Source organism: Coffea eugenioides, chromosome 7 (genome assembly GCF_003713205.1).
Source record: "Coffea eugenioides isolate CCC68of chromosome 7, Ceug_1.0, whole genome shotgun sequence".
Lineage (NCBI taxonomy): Eukaryota > Viridiplantae > Streptophyta > Magnoliopsida > Gentianales > Rubiaceae > Coffea > Coffea eugenioides.
This window is the reverse complement of record NC_040041.1, coordinates 21,798,141-21,823,715: the sequence shown is the minus strand read 5'-3', so window position 1 is coordinate 21,823,715 and position 25,575 is coordinate 21,798,141. Positions and strand designations below refer to the sequence as shown.

The following is a 25,575-nucleotide window of genomic DNA, read 5'->3' as shown; positions in this document are numbered from 1 at the left end:
ACCTGGATCCAACAGAGTGTGAGGTCATCTGACGGTTGAAGACAATATTTAGTGTGTTTGGAAAGGAGGTTATTTGGGATAATTTTTTTAAAAAAATACTGTAGAATTTTTTTGATATGATGTATTTGAAATAAAAAAGTGATTGGAAAACATGTGTAAATCAAACACATTCATCTTTCCTTTCCTTTTTTTTTATAAAATATTATAATTTCATTAAAATTAGTATAAATTACATCATAAAAAATACACATATATCAAAGAACAGATCTGAATAAAGGATACTTCAGATCTAAAAAATAATAAATATTACATTATAAAGCTCTAAATTTAAAAAATAAGATAAATAATTATAATTCTGTGGACATCCGTGCATATTTTCAATCGCTAAATCTGCTGATTAATTGCAACCTTGCCTTTCTGGATGAGGATAATTGTTTGGGTCGGGGGAGATGGTTTTAAATATAATTTAGAGGTCAATAATCAAAGGGCTGGGTCTGAAGCCTGATTAATAATTGGGAGGGGGGCCAGTGGACTTAGTTTATTCATTTTCGTGGCACCTAAGAATTGAATTATAGGAGTACTACGCAAGCGGACAACTGGGGAAACTACAAATGGCATTTGAATATTATCGCAGAAAGAAGTAGCTTGCGTTCAAGGAAGTGATTGGAAAACGGTCCCACTACGCTAATCATTGTTGGGGGGAGCACGTGGACGTTGAGCTTATGTCTCAGTTTCGGCGAGGAAATGCATTTATTAATTGAATGGTTAAATTTGGCGATTTATAGCGGCAGATGTCTTGGATTTAAATCCCTCTTTCTCCACAACTTTCATTCCTCTCCTATTGAATTTTTTTTTCAAAAAAGAAAACAAGAGCTTATATCTTAAAAAAAATTTACAAAAAAAAAGAAGCTTATGTCTAAGTATATTACTTGTAATTATGCAGAAATTTGTAGCTTGAGAATTGACCTGGCCCCAACTCTATCCCCAGAGCTTCCAGCATTTTCTATATGATTGTTTGGAGCTTTTTGATAATTGGGATTGCCTTTACTACAATCTTACGGCATTATCGGTGATTATGTAACAAGTGACAAAGAAATGGGACGAAAAATTCCAATGGATTGTTGGAAAAGCAAGATATTTTAGATTATTTTGACAGTTGGCGGGTACAGTTTTATGAATTAATAGTTTATTTTTAGAGTTAACATTTTATACGGTTAGATACATATTGTGTATGACATATTTGTAAAATTTAATAAATTTTCATATTAGTTATTATGTATTCAATTGTGATAATGTATACATTGCCGGTATATAAAATAATAATTCTCATTTCTAATCATAAAAGAAAATCTACTCTTTTTGTCTTAATGTTGTTGATTAGTTTGATTTAGGCAAAGCTGGATTCTGAGTTCAGAGAGCTAAAGTGCAGTCAACTTGTCTCGTTAGGGTAATGACCAAATTAATGGCACAATAATTGAGATCTGGTCCTTAATCCCCGTGACTGCCAAAAGCACTGTGGGCTCCTTCCAGCCATGCCACGTTATTCTTCACGCGATAAAAGTATATTATTGATTATATTAACCGGGAACTCCTTTGCCGTGTTCTGGAGTATTTATTCAAAACAAAGCCGTATGCTGTTCTTTCTCCTATTTGTTATATAATTATGATCAAGACAACTTTTAATTCATTGCTCTAAAACGGGAAAAAAAAAAATCCATGGAGAGGTGCATGCGTTTAGGATAAGTAAGTTGCAGAAATATCTTTTTTCTAGAATTTATTTGGAGCATGACCGAGCGAGGAAGAGATAGAACATTAGAGTTAACAAACAATAATAATACTACATCACATTGGAGTAGTGTATTCTTTTCAAAGTTTCTTAAAAGGTTTCGTAAGAAAAAAATAATGCGAAGAATTAGTTGAGAAAACATATAATAGTAGTAGTAAGTAGTAACAAACCCGTCGCATGCAGCATGCTACTGGTGTCACAAAGAGTAGTTTCAGGAAATTAAGTATATCTTATTAAGCATGTCAACTAATTTTCTGGAATTATCAATTACTTCCAGATTTCAACACTTAATATAAAACATCTCCTCTCACCTTCTCAAATTTTTCTTTACTTATTCTCCTATTTTCATAAGCCTTCTCTTAGGACTCCATGAATTCCGTTTTATTTTATTTTTCTAATAAACTATCTCATAAGTTTTCTCAGTGATAGTTTTCTATTTTCCCTAATAATCCACAGCGAGAATTTTAATTCTGTTAGATTCCTGCAGAGATTTATATATTTTGTTGTTAGATCTGAATTTATTTTAGAACTAATTGTCAGATTTGAAAATTTTTTGGATCTTGGATATACTTCGATAAATTTCATCACTATTATTGGAATTTAAAACCGTTGATTAGCAGATCTAACGACTGCAGCACACGCAAAAAGGATTTATCTATTAGAAAACACTTTTAAAATTTATTATATTTTTCAGATTTATTCATAATTTTTTAGATCTTTTATATACGTTAAATTGCAAATTTGCAATATTTTTAATGCATATTTAATCTACCATTATGATGGTAATGTAAACCAAATAGTGCTGAACAATTTGTTAATGAAGTATCCTTTTTATTAAAATAAAAAAAAATCCTTGCCATACTTCTAACACTAAAAACAAAAAATGGGGATCAATTTTGAAACACTCGTATAGACATGACATGACTTTACAAAGCTTCCCAGCAACTTTTAACTTGTATGCTAGAGTTCTTGAACACGACCAACGTGCTTATGACAGCATCGTAAGAATATACGGAGTAGAAGCAACAGACTAAAAGGAGAAGCGTTTTGATTTTGTGACAAATAAAACGACAGCAGTGGTGGCGTCTTACTGTCTTATCCAGCAGAGTCGGGGACACGTATGCGGTAAAAAAAAATCCATTTTTGTTTGTAACTTTTTGTTTTGCAGCAAAAATATCTGTGCGGGGGTATCCTGCATAATAAGATCTGTCTGTATCTTTTTGTCTCCTAAGCCTTTAATTTGTCGGAAGTCACATGTTTTCGGCCGTAAGATTCGCGCGTCACGAGTTCTACAGATTAGACTCGAAACAGAGCAGTCGTTTTATGGAACATGACTATACATAAGAGCGTTCGACTTCGACCGATGCAGCGAAAGGAAGGCGCTTGCTGGGGGAATAAAACAGCCCCTCGCATTTTTGGATGATTTGGCAAAATAAACTGCAGCTCAGAATATCTAAATGGTAGAGTCGGATTATGCATATGCGACTAGGGGAATGGGAGGCAGATTACTGCAATTTCAGTTTTTCTTTCTAGTTGATGAATTCAAAACTTTTTTATTTAACTTCAATTACTAGATAAAGAACTACAGCTACTTGTTTCTGTTACACTCTGAAATTTATTGGATTACAATCTGGATTTAATTAACGTTATTAACCAATATTTTGCAGTTGAAATATCTGCAAAAAAAAAAAAATCCAAAACATCAACATATTTAATTGAATTGGCCGAAATGATAGAATTGATGTCATGTCTTCCTACCAATTGGGTTCCCTGTCAACAAAAATTTACCCAGTGCGCACTTTCAGATAGCGGCTGCGTTTCCTTTGTCAACAAAAAAAAAAAATAAAATCAATTAATTGAATTAGTGGTGGTCAAGTTAAGCAAATAATCTATTCACACACCTGATCTCGATACTGTTGTTGTGGTGTGCTTGTGCATTTTTGGTTGTGAATTTTGATTCATGTTATGTTGTATAATCTCTTTTGTAATATACAAAACAATTTTCAAGTACTTTCAATATCAATGAAAAGTTTAAAAATTTTTAAAAAGTAATCTTTTTTCGACGCGTTTAAAAAGATTTATTATTTTAGTATGTGTTGATGAGGTATTGATCTAATGATTAAAGTTTAAATTTTAAGAATTAAAAATTTTCTGTTCAAATTCCTTATTCCTTTTCCCGCTTCTTAATTTCCATCCCTTCTATGTTAAAAATAAAAGGAAAAACATGCAGAGTGTATTAGAAGAAAATCTTTTGGTCATTAACTATTGAATTTTGATTTTCATCGGAAATTTTTTGATTGGTACATGGCAATTGGCATGTGATGTTATCTACAACACAAATTGGTGTTTCGAGTAAAGACATTAAACGACCTCTTGTTTCACATAAAAGCGTCCCACTGGTTGCCATATTGATTTTAAGGACAATGAATTAATGACAAATAATTAGAGTATTAAAATATAGAACTAAATTATAGCACGTACCAGATATCAAAATGTAGTTTTTTTTCTCCTCATTTTCTTTTCGCTTCAATATGCATCAATGGTAAATCAACATCATACACTCAAGAAGCCTAGACAACCAGTACTTCAAAATCTTTAACATACGCACAGCTGCCTTTCAATTAGGGCTGGGCTAGCCCGAGTCCGGCCTATTTCGCTTATAAAAAAGTCCGATAAGCCTTATATTTAATAAGGTTGAGTAGAGTTTGGATCTAAATAATAGATTCAAATTAGATGTGAGTTGAATTTAGATCTTACTAGGCTCAAGTTCGATTTAAAGTCCAACCTGTTCATATGTATAATTACATATAAAATATATGTAATTGCATATTAAATGCTATTATAATATATAATTATACATATTATATCATTAAAATATTAATAATTTATATACACATTTATCATAATTTATAACTATTGACGTATTATAGATAATTATGTAGTTAATTATAAATTTAAGCCGAACTCGATATGAGCCCAAAACTTAAATAAAATTATGAGTCAAGTTTAAACTTTCTAACCTAGTCCCAAAGCTGAAAGCTTGGTTTATGGAATCCAATTGCCACCCTTACATTTAATTGGATGCTTGAAGATTTTAAGGTCACCCAATCTCTCTTCTTTATTTTTTATTTTTTTAAGTTACGACAAAAGTAAGGGAAATATTCAAATATAGAGGTAAATAGTGTCAACTAATGCAACCTTTTTAACTTATGCAATATGCAGCTCATTCAAACAAATGAGTGAACTTTGGAATAAAAGATTGAACTTTCGTTCGGCAATAATTGACAATTAATTTAAAATACATATGATCAAACACAATCCATCGGTAGACAAGTTTTTTTTTTTTTCTAATGTCCACCTAAAATTGGGATCATCTAGTAAGGTCAATTATAGAAAATACTATGCATTTCAGTCACTATTACATTTTTTTTTTTTTTTTGTATATGGTTCTCAATCATTCCCTTCATTTATAATAACTAACATAATCACAACTTAAGCGTTTGAAAAAGTATTAAAATGAAAGTATTTGATTGATAGCCCTTGGTTAGAATGATAGGTTAATATTATTGTGAGGTAATTCCTAAACCTACAAAGTTGATATTGAAATCGGAATTCTTTTTTTTTTTTCACTCACGTGAATAACAAGAAAAAGTTTAGTTACCTTTCGGCAATAACTGCAAATAAGAAGGGAGGTCTTTTCAATTACATCGACCATCAAGGGCCGATAGCATAATTTATCTGATTTTCTCTTCTTTCCCTCCTCTGCAATTGGTAGTCTTAAAATTGGCGCCACAAAATTTTTCTCAACACCTTCCCTCATACGATTCCCGTCAGGGTTCCTCATTTCCATCTTCAATAACGAAATCAAATGGCAAATTTGAGAGATCAATTGGAAGAAATCAAGGGAATGCTGGGAGCACCAAATTCTTCTTCAAATCCTAAAAAACCTCATAAATCCAATGCTTACTCAAGACTCTTAAGCCTCCAAGAGCAGGCCACAACTACCAACGACGACTCTTTTTCTTTCATTCAGCTACTCGGAGATTCAGCTAATGTTCTTGTCTCCTCATTCGGTACTGACATTTTAGATGACGATGAAGAAATGTGCGTAAGCTTTTGTAATTTTTTTTTTGCTTTTTTCTTTCCCGAACTTTAAACAAATTTGATATAGTATTATTGTTTTTTTTTTCGCGTGTTATATTCAACAGTGCTGCTCAGGCATTGAAGTGCTTGGGATTTATGATTTATCATCCATCCATTGTTCCAATGATTACAGGTAGCTTTTTTCTGTTTTTTAGGGTAAATTCTAAATGTCAAATAATATTCTGGGATAATATAAACAGGATCTTGAAGTTGATATTTTTCTTGTTGAGTAATCTAGGTGATAATGCTGATATGATTCTTGAGTCCCTTTTCAAAGTGATTACTACCACCAGGATTAAGGTACATTGCATTTTATTGAGTCTACGAGGCAAAAAAAAAAAAAAATTTTTGCAGGGCTTTGTCCAGTCTGAAGTTTAAATTAATTTAGCTCGCTTAATTTGGTTGGTTTTGCAGTCTGTTTGTAATTTAGGAGTGTGGTGCATATCAATTCAACAGTTCAATGCGGCAATTTTGGATTCACATTTCGACTCTTTGTTGAGGATAATTATTTATGCCCTTGACAATCCTATTGGTTCTATCTCGATTACATTTGAGGCCATGCAAGTAAGGTTTTATTCATTTAATGATATTTGCTTCGTGGCTTATCTTATTGAACTATTTGGCCAAGTTTGGATTGTTTCATCTGCGATGAGAGTCCACATTTTTGTAATGATTAAGCTTGTTTTGACTTTTGAGTGCTAAGACCATAAATGAACAATGACGAATTGGTGGTTGCCTGATTCCAGTGGCAACTCACAGATTGCTAAGTTAATTGACTAAATATTGTACAACTTTCAGTCAATAAAGAGAGAGGAATATATGTTCCTGGATTTTCTTATTGCAACGTGATAAGATGAAAACCATGTGACTTTTGTCCTTTTTAATCAAAACATCCTACGTAAACATGGAGATTGACAGGTTGGTGAACTGGAAAAGAGTGTGTTAGTATAAAAGATACTAACTCAGATCCATGTTAGAAAACTGGTAGAATAGTGCGTGCTGGTTTAAAAAATACCAACTAAGATCTATGCTAAAACACTGTTAAGAAGGGATGTGGAGAAACTATTTGATATGTATCCAAATGTGAAGAGTGATGGGAAATTTGGAAGGTTTTATCACTTGTTAGAAAAGATAAATGCAAGCATAATCAACAAGTTTTTCTTTCTTTGAATCTGTTCATACTCACATTAGCTACAAATTATGGTGGCTTGAGTTTGTGCTGCTTTGACCTCTAACCTGTACAACATGTTCTCGAAAATGACTATACTTTCATGAGAAAGTTACATTTTCAAAAGGTGTGCTCGTCTGATATACCATGTAAAGCTGTCATTGCTGACCTTAATCTTAAATTTGGGTTATTTGTTATGTTCTTACTCTTATGTCTCTCTACTATGACAGTCTGTAATAAAGTTGGCAACATTATGGGGTGAAAAGATGAGACACATGTCAAATGTATGGGCTCCTCCAATTTATAGAAGGCTTGTTAGTGCTGATAAACGGGAGAGAGAAATTACGGAGAGATGCTTGCTGAAGGTTAGGTATTTGATATGTCCTATGCCAGTAACCCTTTCCAAGGTATACGTAGGCAACTCTGGCTTATCTTCCATGCATGTGGTCATGTCAATATACTTGCTAAGGAAAGTCAATCTTTCATTTGATTGAAAGTAGGTACAGAAAGGGTCATTGGTAATGTCTGTTAGACCAGACTCTGCTGTGCAAGTGCTTTCCTTTAGCTTTAAGGCTTTATCCATCTGTTCCATCCAGCTGCTAAGTTAATGTATTTCTTACCATAAGGCTGCTTTAAGCATTTGTCACATGTGATGCCAAATCTATTAAGACTAAAAAGTATTGTTTCTCTTCTATATGGCTTTGGCAGACTATTCTCTTAGATGTGAAGAAAAAATTGCTTCCCGCCATGAAAAAATTATTGAATCTTGGCCTGAAGATTGAGACCATGCGAGCATGGGGATGGTATATCCGTTTTATTGGACCTTCAGCAATGAAAAGCAAAGATTTAGTCAATGAAATGTTGAAACTTCCTGAGCAAGCATTTTCTGATTCTGACCCACAAGTTCAGATTGCTGCCCTGGTATTGCTTTTTGGTCCTTCAAAGATGAGCATTGCTTTAACTGCTGGTGATTTTCATCTATTTTCAGTACAGTGTATGGTCATACTGAGCCCTAATAAATTAGTCCAAATAACATGGTATTAGTGTTCAGTTGGTCTCAATGATTTTAACTATCAAGTTAATGCCGAAAAATTTCATCTTGCACTTAGACGTCTTAGTTTCTAATCTAACCTTAAATTAGTACATCAATGTAATATTTTTGTGGTCATGTGCCAGATGACCTTATTATGTTGGGCCACCCAAGTGTTTGCTAGAACACTAGCTTGATTTCAATTGTTTTGAATGATTTTAAAACTTTAAATGTGACAGTTGTAAGTTTATTTTTGGTGTTACTGGCATTTAAGTGCTACTAGGAGAGAAAGAGAGATGTTTTTTTCCCGAGTTTCGACTCTTATTTTGTGCATTTAATGGCATCTGTCTTCCTAGATAGAACAAACTAGAAGGTATTAGCATGAGCTCATGTCTAGTGCCAAATTTACAGTCTTATCAGTGCCACCAGAGAGGTTGTTTTATATATGGAAGCCTTGACCTTGAGGTTAGATGGAGCAAATTAGAGTTGCTCCGGTGTCTATCAAATAGGTAAATGAAGTGAAGATGTGCCATTCTGTTTGCAGGTCGCCTGGGAAGCTATGATCGATGCTTTAGTTCTACTTCCAGTCCAAGCTTCTGAGACTGATGCAATTCAAATATGTGATAAACCACGTGTGAAAATATCATCATGGGATAATTATCAGACCGATGGAGATAGATATTTGAAAAAATTAAAGCTTATAATGACACCCCTAATAGGAATTACGTCAAGCAAATGTCATTTATCTGTGCATGTAGCCTGCCTCAACACATGGTCTTATCTGCTACACAAACTGGAGACTTCTATCAGCTCTGATTTGGTGATAAAATTTGTCTGGGAGCCCATCCTTGAACTCATTTTGCGACATGGACCTGATAATCAAAGTGTCTGGTTATGGAACATTTGCTTGGATCTGCTTGATGCTTTTGCTTCAGCAAGAACTGCAAACTCAAATGGTGGCATGCATAATCTGGAGAAGAGTAGGTTATTGGAAAAAAGCTCAGCATGTTCACGGAAGCATTATGCAATTAAATGGTCACCTTGGAATCTGAGCCAGCTTGATTTCTTTATTAAGATGATTGATATTGTCATTAACCAAGCTTCAAATGCTGCTGTTTCCCTTGAATTCAGAAAGTTGGCACATAATGCTGCCTTAAAGTTATTCAGATATCTTTTGAGAGCAGTTCAAGGTGCTGTAAAATGCATTTCTGTACCTTATGATGAAATTATGCTGTGTCTGAATACAATTTTTACATTTTTGAAGAAGATTTGTGAAAAAGTGACTTCAGAAGATAATTGTTTTGTTGATTTCTCTCATGCTTCCCTCCAGCTTTTGGAGTTGGTCGCTGAGGAGATAGAACCCTTGATATTGGAATCTCCTCTATACAGAACAGCACTAGATCTAAAGTGCCTTGATGAGTTAGAACCAGTTTGTAAATTTAGATCATCATGTGAACCAGGCTTGTGGCTCATTTCAAATATGGACATGGTTTCTCCAATTGTGTATTTGAGTGTGCTTTATTTCTCAGTGGCTGTGAAGTTAACTTCTAATGCTGCAGACTGCAAATCCATAACAGACAGGATGTGCAGACATGTAAAGTTGTCCTTATGTTCTCATGATACTCTGGATATTCTCTCTGTCTGTGTTGGTTTGTTGTACAAGTACGAGGCTTTTGATTGTTTAGGCATTTGGAAAGGTCTTGCTAATGGTCTTAAAGATTACTTAGATGACAAGAGAAACCCCTCACTTTTCAAAATGGGATCAAAGAACCATGGTTGTGCTGTAGTACTTCATCTCCTATCCTATCCTTTTGCTGCATGCTCGCACTTGCAGAGCCAGCAACAGCTTCAGGATATTATTGAAGTGTGGAGACAGTTATATGTTTCTGTTCATTGTGATTCCCCACTGCAGTGTTCGACTGATTTGAATTTTTCTGAGAATCTGTTTGCAATATTGGATGAGTACTTAAATGATATTACTGTGACAATTGACAGTCGAGCTAAGTTTCAGCAATGGGACAAGAATCAGGATTTTGACATGCTTTTATTGATTGGAAATGTGATTTCTTGTGTTATGGAGCATTTTGTTTCAAAAGTGTGCTTCATACGAAGTACAATGAGCAATGGCAATAATAGGACTTCCAGCATTTTCAAAACTAGCTTGGGATTTGCTTCGAGGTAAACAGAAAGTATGCTGATTGGAATTAGCTTGTGAACAGTTTAAATATAGCTAACAGATATGAATAGTCAGATTATTGTTTAGACTAATGTTGGGATGAAATCTATATGTACTGCTGCGTGTATTCTTCTGATAATTAGCAGCTCTTTTACGTTTTGTGTATAAAGAATATGTTCGCATGTTTCCTGTCATGTAAGTTGAAAATCAAGTCAATTGTCCAGACAGCATCAATTGTCATCCCTTCTTATTTGCTGATTAACAAATCACCGAAGTTTTAAGGCCCCATCATACAAGTTTTACACATATGGCAAGTGAAAAATTATTAATAGCTAATATATTAGCAACTTCTTCAGCATTTTGCAGGCCTTTAAACATTAACTTGTTGGCTCTTTTATGTCATGGGATAGGTTCCTGAAGCTGGCTTTTGCAGAAAAAGAAACCATCGTGCCAATGATACAGACTCTATCTTCAAGGTTGTTATTGATGCTACATGGGCATTTACTAATATTTCATGAGTATAGCATTAGTTTCTGACTATAAATTTCAGGTTGTTCTCTACATTGATCCAGTTTGCAGACAGCCTTCAATTCAAAGAAGATATTGTTGCATTCATTGAGGTTTGTTTTCCTTCTTGTTCTGCGCTGCTGCAGTTTTAAAGTTCTAAAAGAAATAGTACAAAAGGTCTAAGACAGGATATCATCTCTAGTTTGTGAAGTAAGGTGGAACTGGGATACGTTTTTGGTTTACTTTTTTTTTTGTTTCCTTTTCTTCTCTATTATCTCCATTCTGGGTTCACTGCCTATTCATGTGTAAAGGAGCCATAAGAAGGCCTTTTCTCTGTTTCCATTTACATAACTTGGATATCGTACATAATGGAAGCATAAGAAATTTAAGCAGCTTAAAGTATTCTTTGATGGGTTTGCTCTTGAAGCACATCTTTCTGTTAATTCAGGATAGTTACCTTTGTATCTACTTACTTTTTCTTTTGCTCAGGCTATGACAAGTCCATTACTTGAGTGGCTATCATTGGTGGAAGTTAATGATCAAAAGACCACCGATCAGCTTCAACTTTTATGGACTAAAGTCCTGAATAGCTTGCGGAAGAGTAGGCCCTCAATTAAGTTTGATTCCGAATTCCTAAAATGTCAATCATCTCTTCTTGAAAAAACTCTTGACCACTGGAACGTCACCATCTCTGAGAACACCATCAACTTCTGGAACTCTACATATGGTGAACAAGTACTTCTAGAGTACCCTCATAACTTGCTACCAGTCTTGGACAAACTTTCACGAAATGGAAAAATAAACATCTGCAAAAGAGTCTTGGCAATTAATGGAAAGAAAAGTTCTGGAGTAACAAGCAACATCTCTCCTCAGAGATATTCTGTGACTGCAAGAGTAAATAGCTGTTCGAAAAGAGTTGAACTTGTCAGGGATGCCATGAATGATTTGCAGGGTAAGAATAAGCTGCATTTGAGGTCAAAGAGAAAACGGCCTGATTTAACAGAACATCAAAAGGAAATAAGACAAGCACAGCAAGGACGTGCAAGGGATTGTAATGGGCATGGCCCAGGAGTACTAACTTATACTAGTGCTGATTTCTCTCAAACTAATGAAGAATCACAGGAAAGCAAGGGCATTAGAGATGCAGATTCCATCCTGGAGATGTTAAGAAGTGTTCCTTGATTATTTTGATCAATTGAAATGCCGTGTTCTGAAAGAAAGAGCCTGTGCTGGGATCATTCTACATTACGTTTCCGTAATCCTGCTTTAGGCCTTCAAACAAGAGGTGCACTTTTTGGTGCAAGGTCATCTGATTCAAGTTTTTCGAGGATCGTGCTCCATGAGAAACCTTTGTTGTCTTGTGACTGGCCATAGAAGACTGTTGGATGGGAAGGCATTTCATCGACTTGAGAAGCCTACGTCCTGGAAATGTAGTAACGAATTGCCGATGCCTCTCCTTTATCGCCTGGTCAAAGACATTGAGCAATGAGCGGCAGCTCTAACAAGAGAATCTGCAAATATTTAGAAGGCCAGCTCCGTGAGCCAACTGAGACTTTCTCTGTCTTGTCCCAAGTCATATACAGATCTTTCCTCTTAATTTTTTTTTTTGGAGTTCATAGTTAAATCTCTTGATTGAGGATCAAGTGCGAGAAACAATTTGCCTGTCCAGTCCCTTGTATCAAGTTGAATCAAAATTTTTGGCAATTCTTCCTTGAGCAATCGAGTTTCAGTTGAACTTGTAAAATTGTTCAATTAAATAGTGAACTCACCATTTAAGAATTAATAACAAGTAGGAGATGATGCATCTACTAATGATGATCTAAGTCTGATCATAGTACTGATCTTTTCGAGTTCTTTATACTTGGAGAAGAGAAGGAATTATGACCGGGTGTGTTTGAATAGAAGATTATTTTTTAAAAAATATTTGGAATAATATTATATAATATACTTCTTGTGATGTGATGGATGTAAAATAAAAATTTAATTAGAAAAATTAAAAAATGTATTTAAAATGCAAGAAATTTTTTTTTCTCCAAAATTATAGCAATCTAAACAGACCCACCGACTCTCGCTTGATGAAGATTTGCGGGTCAGAGGAGCAACTTTAATATCTCTAAGAAAGTTGAGATTTTGCATTATCAAATTTAGTGGAGTCGTGAAGACCTGTGTTTCAGTTTGTATTCAAGTCGATTTAGCCGTATTGATTGTTAATTAAATGACCATATTTAAGGAGATCGAGTCATTAATTTGTTCCATTTGGATTACTAATATTTTAGAGTTTTTATAGAATAATATAATGCTGTAATATGATACACGTGAGTAAAAAAGTGATCAGAAGATGCGGCAATAATTTTTTGAGGAAAAATAGCAATCCAAACAAGAGTAAAAACTCATATGATCTATTCAGAATTTGCCGATTGGCTAGATCCAACTCATGATCTATTTGAACCAAACTTCCATCCTCTGAAAGGAAAGGAAGCCTAAAAATCTATTCTCTAACATTACAGTTCATTACTCTAAAATGCCTTTTTCACGTATTCTCGAGTTAAAGGTGCGTGGTTCTTGCTTGCTTTTTCTTTACGTGCTTTTTGCTTGAAAGTAAACGTACCCATGAACGTTGTTGATGTCGGTTCTCAACCAAGCAGCTCTCGCCATGGAGAGAGCCCGCGAGGTTCTGTCCAAAAAAGCTTTGTCCAAATTGGGTGTATTAGACCACAATTATATATGCTTAAGAATATAATTAAGTGAACTAACGTTTTTTGTCCGTCGGTCTCACTTGAGAAAGCATTAAAGGCTTCTGTTTATTGGTCATGAATTGCTTGGTGGAATAAATATCTGCGGATATTATATCCTGTCCCTTTACTTCCTTTTAACCATCCTAGCGATTTGAATCTTTATGTTGCTTAGGATATCTTATCTTTTTAAGGTAAAGGATTGCTTGACAAGCATAGAAAATGGTCAAAAAAAAAAAAAAGATTGGCTTATTCATCCACATTCATAGAAATGAGCATCACCAGCAAGAGTCAATGGATACAATACCAATGCACAAATAGTTTTACTTACTTAACCAGTCATCCTATATAAATCAAGAATGGAGTATTGAAAACAAAGTAATTTTCTGCCAAAACACAATAGTCTTCTTATAATTCAATTTTTTAAAAGCTTCATTTACAACCATGTACATGACATGAGAGCTGATTGATGCGGACATGTATGATATTTTTTCTTTCCTCTTATAAATACTAGTAGTAGCATATTTGGTTGGACTCTCCTCCTTGCTGCATTTTATCACCTGCGGAGGATCATCCCTGCTGTCACACATTTCTTTCCTTCAATTTAAAATAAGCCTATATCTTTCCTTCTGTTTAAAACAAGGTCTGTTTAACGGATGCCTAATGAACACACGTCAAAATATATTTCAGGTGTCATATTTTTAGAAATGTGAGATTAATTAGAGAAATTATATAAATACAAGGGAAAAGAAGGTAGGTAAAATTAAATAGTAAAATATATAAATTTAAGAAAAGATAATAATTATTAATATGTGTATATATATATATAATAAGTTAATAAGGTGAATTTTAGATCTATTAATGAGTGTTCAGTGTACACCTTTTAGAAAAATTGTTGGAGAAAAAAAAAAAAAAGAAGAGTGGAAGTACACACACAAGATAAAACAAAGCTCCAAAATCTCAAGTACCATAAACAGTGCAAAACATTTCCTGTTTCAGACAAAAAACTGTGGTTTCTTACACCGTCCGATCATTCCATATCAAACCCAAATCACAACTTTCTCTTCCATCCAACGGCCCCAACAAAGTCCACGCCCACACATTCCTACTCCGCAGCGGCACCATAACACTGAATACCAATAACAAGGTGGCTCTTGTCAATACAGGGAGACCCCCCATCCCCCTGCCCCGGTCCACCCGAGCCGAAAATCAAGTGATTAACTAGCAGTATAATAACACACACCCCCCTCCCCCGCCTCGTTCTTTCTCTCTCTAGATTTTTCACTCTCTCTCTATCCATTTCTATTTTCTCGCAAAATCAACCCGTCTCAATCAATACGCAATCTTCCAATACGCCCGTGCATATATACAGATATAGAAAGATTTATCTTTTTACTGTCCGTAATTTGAAATTCTAGGGTTTTTTTTGGTCTGGTTATCGCTCAATCTTCGCAATTTAGATTCAAATGTGGGGAATAAAGTAGAGTAAGTGGGGACGGAGGGGTTTTAAGTAGAGAAAGCTAGGGTTTTTGGATTAGCTGCTGGTACTTTTTTTTTTTGTAATTAGTTTTATTAATTCTTGAAGTCGATCTGTGAGTGTGAAATGGATTCTTCTTCGTCGATGTCGTCGCCGGCAATCATGGTTGGGGATAGCAATAATAACGTTAGTAGCAATAACAGAGATGGTGCTTTGTCGCCCACGGCCGCTGCTTCTCTGCGAGGGTCGATGGAGGATGACGTGGCTCTCTCAGTAGCTGCGGGGCTTGCTAAGGAGGCGGCTCTCTTGTTCCAGGCCGGGAAATTTGCGGAGTGTGTCAGTGTGTTGAAGCAGCTCTTGCACAAGAAAGAGGACGATCCGAAGGTTAATTTAATTTTTGGCCTTTGTATGTTACTTTTATGAAGCTTTCTCTTCTTTAATTACATTTTAGAGTTTTTTTTTTTAAGTTTGGTTCTTTATTTAGTGTCTGTGGAAGTGAATTACGATTTGGATTAGTTTTTGACGTGGAATATATTTATTTTGGCACATTCAGAGGATTATTGAACGTGAAAGTTTACATTTTTAGTTTTTTTTTTTAATTATTTATGCGACTGCTTGCCAAGAGCAGCTTGCTGTTGGAATTATTAAAGAAGCAATTTCTGAGGTCAGACTTCATATTTTGTTACAATGTCTATCGCCAAGGTCTCAGGTTGTATCAGTTATAAAAGAAAGATGCACTTATAATAGTTGGGAGTTGTGGTAGATTGTGATAACTTGGGAGACAGATGGAGGTGGAATTCTGATGATTGGTTATATTGGCCTTTGAAGGCTTGAGAATGAAGATGGTAGCTTGAACATGTCTGTTTCTCAGCAGTAGTTTGAAGTTGCTGGTTCAGCTTGTGTTCTTGGAGCTCTGGAAAGATACCAGGATTGTAAGGGGAATAAATTTGGGAAAAAGACAAGTGTCGTGCTAACTTATGTCTGTAAGATGTTCCTTTTTGGTGGAATTTGAGATTCTTTATGTTTCAATTTTTTGTCCTTGAGAGAATTACTTTGTGCTATTCTTTCTAATGGCACCCTCTAGACTGATGGCTGTCATAACTCAGTGAGGTTCTTATATTGGCCCGTGCATATTCTTCCCAATCTACCTGGTTGTGTTTTTTTGCTTACCTGGAGCCAATTGATGATGGTTGTACAGGTTCTTGAATAGCTACTGGCCTGTATTGTAACATAGGATGGCGGTATTTTCACATTTACTTCTATTTATCTTTGTCTCCAAGAATGGTTCGTTTAATGGCTTTCTTCAGATATAAAAGTTGGGGACCACTACATAGATTCTTGCCGAGAACTTACTAGCAAGGCAGTTGGGCTGTTTGTCCTTGCCTCCTGATTGGATTTTTGGATACTGACTGCTGGATGGTTTCATTTATTTTGTCTATGAGAAGAATGATCTTGATGTAATTTGGGGATTGAATCCTATCGTTTTGTTCTTCTTGTTAATGTGGATACAACTGTAATAACAATATCGCACCCGGTCGTCTTTGGTAATAGACTCTCTGCTGGAATTCGCTGTTACATAAAAGTGATGGCAATCTTTTACATCTTGAGGAAAGGATAAACACAGGATTCAATTCCTTGTGTAGTGCTCACACTAAATTAACAGCACAAGCAATTGAACAACATGATTTGTCAAATCATGACTCGAGTGTTCACCTTTTGCACACGGTCTTTTAGTTGGCAGACATCTTTGATGGTGTAATTCCCTAGAAAAGATTCTTTGGCCTTTTGATGTTCCTTTTGTTAACTAGAATAACATTGGGATTAGTTGTGCATTCTTTGGTGGTCGAACATAATATCCTGCTGTTACTTTGTACTTGAATTAAGAAACTTCAGTCTGTGTTTTTCTGTTGGGTGGTTTTCTACAAAGATGTGAAGATATATAGACATGAAAATTTGCATGTAATCTTTTAAGAGCCATTGTTTGCTAATTGCAAGTCTGAATTTTTAAGATTCTGTCAACAGAGATTAGTTTTTATGATTGTTTGGTTTTTGTCTCATATAGGGCTTATGTACTCATTATCCTACTTTTCTATATCCTTGATTATAGATTCTTCACAACATTGCTATTGCGGAATACTTTCAAGATGGTTGTTCAGACCCTAAGAAGCTTCTTGAAGAACTCAATAATGTTAAGGTATGCCTTCGTATGGTGCTTTACTTCTTCTAAGTAGTCGTACATGAAAGTGGATTGATTTATCCTTTTGCTGGGCTTCTTTTTCCCAAAGTTCCATCTAGACATTCCAAGAGTTCCATCTAGACATGCCATGTTGTCAATTGACAATATTTGGATTTATGAGCTTGCGTCTCTTGTGTTGGCACAATTTGTAAAGAATTGGCATTATTGTGGGAAGGAATGTGCAATCATAAATATCAGCTGGGACGTTTAAGTTCACTAGAGCTTTAATTAGGAGCTCGGATGATATTTGGCAAGGTTCTGCTTTCCATCTTATTGGCATTTATTTTTCAGAACTTTTACGATAGAAGTGCTATAAGATCGTACTTCCTAACCTAATGTATTTTTCGGCAATCAGATGTTGGTTTTAAGATCCTGGATCGATGACCTGAGTAGAATTAAAATTCATATAGTAGTTTCCAGAGTCTTTATTTGTCTGTGCATATGTGTGTGTATATTTTTTCAGTTTTGGACTCAATTGGGTTTCTGTATTGGGTTCATGCACCGTTTCTAATCCTTTGCTAAATCAGTGAATTCCATTTGTCTTCTTCGTAGCACATCGGGCCAAACCTCTGATAATTTAAGCACATGAGAGTTTTTGGTGACAACACGACCGTTTTTGATTTGCTCCAATTTTGAATGTTTGTTTATATAAAAGGATTATCCTTTTGCTTGAGAAAAATGATATTTCACCTCTCCACGTCACATATACTTCTTAGCTAAGCTCTATTAAATCTGATTCAGGAATAACTATTTCATATCATTTTGAGAATCAGGTTTGAATACTTATGTTTTTGTTGGAGTGTATGGAAGCATCTTTGTGTCACCTTCAAGAGCCAGATTTGACATGTTTTTGGGAAATTAGACCTGTATGCAGTCTTGGGAATTCCTGGGTCGAAGTTCGAGTTTGAATTATTCTTCTGATTTGATTGTGTTTCTTTTGATGTGGAGTTGCATTTTTAGTAATTTTTATTGCAAGAGGTTTTCTTGCCTTTTCAATGATGGTCTTTGTTGCTGCCACTTATTTTTGTGAACTTTATTTTTTTTTCGCATGTATCTAATTCAACAATAATTGTTATTCCATTCTCTATTATAATGACTTTCCAGTGTTTCGTAAGTTGTATAGCTGACATATTTCTTTGGGATTTTATTTATCTAAGGTTGGGACAGAAGTTTTTGTTCTGCTCTTTGGCTTAATTGGAGATGATATTTTCATGCTTTATTTATGTTGCATTTGCTTTTGTTATTCTCTACCTATAAATATCTGTATAGTTTATTATCACGTTATGAACCTTTATTCAATGTTAAAGATATGTCAGTCAACAAACGGATGCTTGAAAGGTTTTTGTGGGCTAGCATTTTGCTACCGTTGGATTGTGTGTTATGATATTGTATTTGACTGTGAAGTAAGTTAAATGGTCATTCAATAAAAAATTATTCTTCTAAATGGCTGTGATAAGAATTTTGATTGGATGACGTAGAAGAAGATAGTTGATCATCTATGGTAAGCATTGGTTGTGCTGTTTTCTTTTTGTATGCTTTATGGATTCTCCTATATCAATTCTCTGATGAGAGACTTTCCAATCTTATGTTACGGTTTCTCGTATTTTTCTGTCAAGATATGAATAAGAAGTTTGAGTATACGTGTTTAAGCTTTTGCAAGTAATTTGAGGAATAAAGGACAAAGAAAAGGAAAGGGATAGCGAATAGCACATATGAAATCGATCTACACTTGTCAAATTTTAGGAGTAAATTGGTCCAGAAAACTTGGAATTGGGTAGTTGTTGTACAGTGCCACACTAATCCGGGTCTGAACTATCTCTGTCCTATTCTTACTTCTAGTTACTTCACTTTTTTTTTTTTTGGTTTTATTTTCAGAAACGAAGTGAAGCACTTGCTCATGCATCTGAGGAACAACAAACAGAGTCAGTCGGCAGCACTAGCAGACTTGCAGTTGGAAGTAAAGGAAATAGTAATGTATCAAATTCATATTCTGTCACAAGTAGCCTGCCTGTTGTCTACACTGATGAATTTGATACTTCGGTTACAATATTTAACACGGTATGCTCATTTGAATGGAATGAACAGCTATTATCTTGGCTCTGTGGGTTTCTTGTTTGTGGAATGTTTTTGTGTGCGTGGTGTTAATCTGAATCATTACATTATTCTCAGGCAGTCATCTGGTTCCATCTCCATGAATATGCAAAATCATACAGGATTTTGGATGCATTGTATCAAAATATTGAACCCATAGATGAGGTAATTATTTGTGGAATAGATGTTGTCTTATTTCTTTTTTAAGTTTCATTGATTAATCTCTGAATACTTGCAGGGGACAGCTCTACGTATTTGCCTTCTATTGCTGGATGTAGCATTATTTTCGAACCATGCATCTAGATCTGCTGTAAGTTCTGCTTGATTTACTTGTTTGCTTCGTGCAAAGATTTAGTATGGGCTTAATTGGACGAATGTGGTTCTTGGTACTGATTAACAAGGACTCTAAAGGAATGCTTGGTTTCCACTTTGGAGCATGCTGTTCTCCATTCCTTAATTATACTTCGTATAAAATACAAGTGTAAAAACCATCTAATATAATTATACAAAAGAGGAGCTCTGCTTTTAGAATTACCTCCTCTTTCTTTTGTAGACATGCTCTTTTGTTAGTTACTTTTTTCTCCCTTATGATCTTAACCACAATAAGTTCCTGGAGTAAAATGAAACAAAATAAGAAGAAAAAGTTTCAGATAAATTACCTACAACTAGCATATATGTTGAATAAGCACAGACATATTCTATGCCTATAGCGCCAGTTTGGATGGTAGACAAGGGAAAAAGATAGATGACAAACAAACAGAGGAGATAGAGCAACCTTTGCTGAGTTCTTCACAAAGCTCATTTCTGTATAAAAAGATAAGATGCCTCTGTAAATTTTTGGTATGGTCTTAACTTCTATTTAGTATGATTTTAACCTTCAAGAGGTCCACATGGATTGCACTTGCCTAGGTTGAGGGAAATCATACGACCTTGCTTCCGCAGAATATATCACGCATCCTCTTTTTTTTAGTATGATTTTAACCTCTAAGAGGTCCATATGAATTGGACTTGAGTAGGTTGAGAGAAGCCATACAACCTTTGTTCTGCAGAGTATATAACTCATGCTCTTTGTTTAGCTAATAATAATTATACCTGTCTTAGAAGTTGGTTAGCCAGATCTCATTTGATCTAGTATTGACACAACAAAGGAAAAAGTCAAAGTAAGTTATATGGATACCATTTGAGACCCATATGCATCTTATGGAGGCCAGAAATGCTCATCTAGCGGTGAGGGCATAATCTCCTGAAAAGTTAATAGAATCTCTTGCCTGGTTGAAAAACTGTGTTTCATGGATAAATGTGAACTTGAATGTCTATGCTTTTCATTTGCCACCATTTCCTTTTCCAGTTATCTTGAAAAATTTGTCCCTGTTAGAGTCAAATACTATAGTCAAGTTTCATGAATCCATCATAAAGCTGCTTTAGCATCAAGGACTATTGAAAGTTGGATCTTTAAATAGATTGTTAACTTCATATATTTTGGGAAAAAATTACCAGTATAGATGTCATAGAGCAGCGCTCTTAAACTGTGTGCTGGTCAAAGTCGCCAATGAAGATGGGATCAATATGGTACTATGAAAAAGATAAAAAGCTTTATGTTAATACTACTGTGTTTCACTTGTCAAAAGAAAAAATATCCTTCTAAAACTTTGAAATTTTTGTGTAAATCTTTTAGGGATCTATATATTCAAACACACAAGTGTGTGTTGTATCAGGATTGATTTCATTTTATCCTAGGAAGGTTTTGATTGATTGATTAAATCTAGAAATGCACGTATCTATGATTGTCAATGACAAGACTTTCCTTATGGTGGGTTACTAATCAAGTGCTTAGGGAATAGTTTGCTATATTATGAGTTCTCAGAAGTGGTTTTTCATATCATGGATTCTCTCTACTTTATCTTCTTGGTTATAAAATCTTTGAACTAATTGATGCCTCTTGCTTGTATCTTTGATTTACAATTTGGAAATTTACTTTCTCAAAAAGTAGTTTAGCTGTCCTTTGTTGAGATGCACTTGGTGGATCCCATCTTGTATGCAGGAAGGCTAATGTTCTTGTATGGTCTTTTTGAGTATTTGGGCCAATTTAGCTGAATCATAGATTACAAGGTGTCACATAGCCTTAATGTGTATGAATGCTAATTCTCCTTGTCTTTCCTGTCTTGTGATCTTAATTCAACTGAAAGGAGAAACTGAGTACATTGCATGATACCCCTGCTGCTTGGGTTTGGCAACGGGGAAGTAAAATCATATTAAAGCATTGATTTTGCATAAAGAAATGGACTATCCTTACCAATACCAATTTTTAATGGGGCATACTTTTTGACTGAGACTCATCTTTACTGTTGATACTTTTAGAGAGGAATACTTACCAGGATAAAGAAGATAATTATAAAGAAGATAAAGAATCATATTAAGGTGGTGGTGGATCAGAAGATTATTAGTGATAGACTGTGGTTGGTATTTAAAATTATTTTGTCTTGCACATTCCAATGTAATGTGGATGAACTTCCCAGATATCATATTTTTGAATATATGCAGTGTACGCCTCTATGGATAATATGGCCAGTGTTGATAGAAAGTCTTCTTGACTATCTTAACGTCTGTATGTTTTACTTCACATAAACATGGGAAGATAGTCTTATAAGTTCTTAGTCTTCTAATAATCTAAAGGCTTTTGCTCCTTGGATAATGCTTTCACAAGAGAAGTTGGACTGGTCAAGCAATTTTCAGTTAATTTCCTGCATGGGTACTTATCCTTGTTGACACATCCTGGTCTGATATGGTCATTGTTCTTTCTGCTCTGATCCCTTCTCCCAGAGTGGTGCTGTACTGGCTAAGGCAATTTTAAGTTTAGGCTACCATGTTGTCCCTGATACTGTGTTTGCACCAATTAATATGGTAGAGCTATTGAAGTTTATGCTTTCAATTCGTACGGGAGAAATACATAATGGGATGGTATAAGCGAAAAGTGCCAAGTCTTGGAGTGGTATAAGGTAGGAAAGAGAATAGTAAGTGAAATTTTATTTCTTTTTAGTCTCGCAACTGATTTAAGGACTGCCTCATTGTTTTCAACATGGAGTTGAAGTTAAGTGGTTGTGATGCTTCTTGTTTACCATACTGAAAATGGGATGCTTCCAAACACGGTAGTATTGATTGTTATACCATGCTATTATTTAGTCCTGTTGATATATATTGCATTTATTGCAAATTTTGGTAGTAGTTGTTTAATTGTAGTTTTGAATGGTTACAGTACCCTTTTATTCTTTTCTTGTAATATCTGATAATGTACACGTTAAAGCTATCCTAAAAATATTTACTTATGTATACTTATTTAGTTGTCATTTGTATTGTTTAGGATGTGATTAGCTATGTGGAGAAAGTATTTTGTGCCAATAGCATGACCAACCAAGTAGATAATGGAAGCTCATTGCATCAACCTACCATGGTGTCAAAATCTGCTTCATTTTCTGCTACAATTCCTGGTGCCTCAAATTCTGATTCAGCTTCTTCTGCAAATGTTTTGGAAAGTTCGTTATCTAGAACTTTATCAGAAGAGGCACTTGAGGATGAATCATTGCAGTTACTATCATCCCTGGATATTGGTGGAGAGAATCTGCCAAGACCATCTAGTCTCCAATCTTCAAATGATGTTTCAAGGATTCAAACTGACGATTCTATCTCAACGGTTGATCTCAGGCTTAAGTTGCATCTTTACAAAGTCAGTTTTCTGCTCCTTACCAGAAATATCAAGGCAGCTAAGCGTGAAGTTAAGATGGCTATGAATATAGCGCGCGGCAAAGATTATACATGGGCACTTTATCTGAAGTCGCAGCTTGAGTATGCTCGGGGAAATCACCGTAAAGCGTGCAAGCTTTTGATGGCATCAAGTAATCTAACAGAAATCGGAATTTCTAGCATGTATTACAACAACTTTGGCTGCATCTATTATCGTCTTGGGAAATATCACGCATCAAGTGTATTCTTTTCCAAAGCATTGCGTTACAGGTCAACTTTGTTGAAGGAGAAACCTGTAAAGCTAGCAACTTTCTCACAGGTTAAGTCTTGGCAGATGGCATATAACTCTGGTCTGTCGCTCTTGTCTTGTGGGAAACCAGTACATGCTGCTCAATGTTTTTACAAGGCTGGTCTAACTTACTACAACAGGCCTCTCCTGTGGCTGAGAATTGCTGAGTGCTGCCTTATGGCACTGGAGAAGGGGCTTTTGAAGTCCAATTACTCTAGTCCCTCTGATGGCTCTGATGTTAAAGTTCATGTTGTTGGTAAGGGAAAATGGAGGCAACTTGCATTGGAAGATGGGGTTTCAAGAACTGGGAAGTTTGATTCTGTTGGGAGAGATGATTTTTCTTTCGGCAACGGTAGACTGCCCGAGTTGTCAATGTCCCTTGCTCGACAATGTCTTTTAAATGCATTGCACTTGCTTGAAAGCTCTGATTCAAAATATTTGAAGTCTGGTTTGCTTTCTGATTCTGCTGCTGAAGGAAGTGAATCAGGAGACTCGTCGTCTTCCAAGGCCACAAGCTACAAGAATCTAGCAGGTGGTGATCCAAAGTTATTGAATGCAGCAGTAGGCTCAGGGCAGGCCAACACAAATGGGGAGGTAAAAGAGCAAAAGTGTGGAAATGGTCAAAACACTTCTCTGCTAAACTCTGTCAGTGATTATGAAGATATTTGTAGGAAAGAGAACCAAATGATCGAACAAGCTCTTCTAGCTGATATGGCATATGTAGAGTTAGAACTAGAAAACCCACTTAAGGCTTTGTCAACAGCAAAGTCTCTTTTGAAACTTTTCGAGTGTTCCAAAATATACGTCTTTCTGGGTCACTTGTATGCAGCTGAAGCTCTATGCCTGCTGAACCGGCCAAAGGAAGCTGCTGAGCATTTGTCCGTCTATGTGACTGGTGGAAGCAATTTTCAACTGCCATACAGCCAAGATGATTTGGAAAAGTGGAGTGTGGAAAAGATAGTGGATTTTGAGGAACCGAATGGTGGGCCTTCATCTGTTAATGCATCGTCTTCTGATGAATTTCAAGGTTTTACGTTCCTCAAGCCTGAAGAAGCTCGTGGAACTATTTGTGCTAATTTAGCTCTCCTGGCTGCAGAACTGGGGGATCCTGGGCTGGTCCAAGATGTTATGCAAGCGACAGCTTCGGCACTAAACAGTCCCCACGTTATTCTTGCTACTGTTTACTTGGATCTTCTGCAGGGGAAGACACAAGATGCTCTTGCCAAGTTGAAACAGTGTAATCGTATTAGATTCCTTCCTGGTAGATCGACACTGGATGGCTCTAGTTGATGGTCCGGGTTGTATTGATGGTTCTTGTCAGTTTTATTCAACCTATTTCTTAATTCGAATCAGCAGGTAGGTTAGCAATCCTTTGAAGGGAGGATTTGTAACATATATATAGTTCAAATCAGGAAATAAGTTTTAACTTTCGATTTTTTTGTTTCTCAAAAATTTTCCTTGTAGGCTGTAGTAATAGGCGGTGTAGCTGAGATTATTTGATTGTCTCAGATGCCCACCTAAAAGATTTGAGATGTAGTTTTGATTCAGGTGATTGTGTTTTAGAGCCTAACGTAGTTCAGCTTTGAATTTGTAGAGAATGTGTCATTGAGAGATGAATCAAAGAAATTTTCAGTTTAGTGTGGATGTTCTTGTTAGGTAGTCTTCATATCAGCTGTAGTGAAGCAAATATCTTTTAGCTTTCCTTTCTTTTCCTTTTTGATAGGCAAAGATTTTCACCTTTCATTTGACAACTTAGGTCATTTGTTGTTCATTAGGAAAAGGTCAATAGGTGATGGTCCTTCATATATAACTTTTATAGGGGAGGGTCCAAATTCTCATTTTTCTATACACGAAAATAGAAAAATTATTAGCTCTTCAATGGTAATTAGGCTAATTAGCTTACTATTAATCTACCATGACGCGGCTACCACTTCGCAAAAGCAATTGCTTGTGTCCACCTACGGCAATTGCCACCTTAAACTAATTGATAATTGTTTTGAATGTTTCTAATAGACACTTCTTCGTACACTTAAAATCACAACCAATCTAATATGTAAACAGACAAATCAGCCAAAAAAAGGGGGCCTGGATGTGAACCATCGGGTCTCTAATCTATTCATAAAAGGTGGTACCCGCGGCTTCAATTCGTCGCTCTCGCTCATGCTTTTTTTTTTTGCAGTTTTAAGGCGACTTATGTCCACG

General features: G+C 35.5%; 2 protein-coding genes across 2 annotated transcripts; both read left to right on the top strand.

Moving 5' to 3' along the window:
* The first annotated feature begins 5,654 nt into the window (after positions 1-5,654).
* LOC113777136 lies at positions 5,655-12,387 on the top strand. The gene is made up of 10 exons (XM_027322177.1): positions 5,655-5,890; positions 5,995-6,062; positions 6,168-6,229; positions 6,344-6,493; positions 7,328-7,504; positions 7,806-8,018; positions 8,672-10,305; positions 10,714-10,779; positions 10,854-10,923; positions 11,300-12,387. The coding sequence occupies exons 1-10, from the start codon at positions 5,655-5,657 to the stop codon at positions 11,990-11,992; spliced, it is 3,369 nt and encodes a 1,122-aa protein (XP_027177978.1). The 3' UTR covers positions 11,993-12,387.
* Positions 12,388-14,787: 2,400 nt separating this feature from the next.
* Positions 14,788-25,010, top strand: LOC113778583 (CCR4-NOT transcription complex subunit 10-like). The gene is made up of 6 exons (XM_027324031.1): positions 14,788-15,403; positions 17,127-17,213; positions 19,131-19,313; positions 19,425-19,511; positions 19,585-19,656; positions 22,705-25,010. The coding sequence occupies exons 1-6, from the start codon at positions 15,146-15,148 to the stop codon at positions 24,661-24,663; spliced, it is 2,646 nt and encodes an 881-aa protein (XP_027179832.1). The 5' UTR covers positions 14,788-15,145; the 3' UTR covers positions 24,664-25,010.
* Positions 25,011-25,575: the final 565 nt, after the last annotated feature.

Coding starts and splice junctions, on each gene's coding strand:
- LOC113778583 (XM_027324031.1), top strand. CDS start 15,146: ATGGATTCTTCTTCGTCGATGTCGTCGCCGGCAATCATGGTTGGGGAT. Junction 15,404..17,126: donor AGAAAGAGGACGATCCGAAG/GTTAATTTAATT, acceptor CCTTGATTATAG/ATTCTTCACAACATTGCTAT. Junction 19,314..19,424: donor CGGTTACAATATTTAACACG/GTATGCTCATTT, acceptor CATTATTCTCAG/GCAGTCATCTGGTTCCATCT.
- LOC113777136 (XM_027322177.1), top strand. CDS start 5,655: ATGGCAAATTTGAGAGATCAATTGGAAGAAATCAAGGGAATGCTGGGA. Junction 5,891..5,994: donor TTAGATGACGATGAAGAAAT/GTGCGTAAGCTT, acceptor TATATTCAACAG/TGCTGCTCAGGCATTGAAGT. Junction 10,780..10,853: donor ATACAGACTCTATCTTCAAG/GTTGTTATTGAT, acceptor TATAAATTTCAG/GTTGTTCTCTACATTGATCC.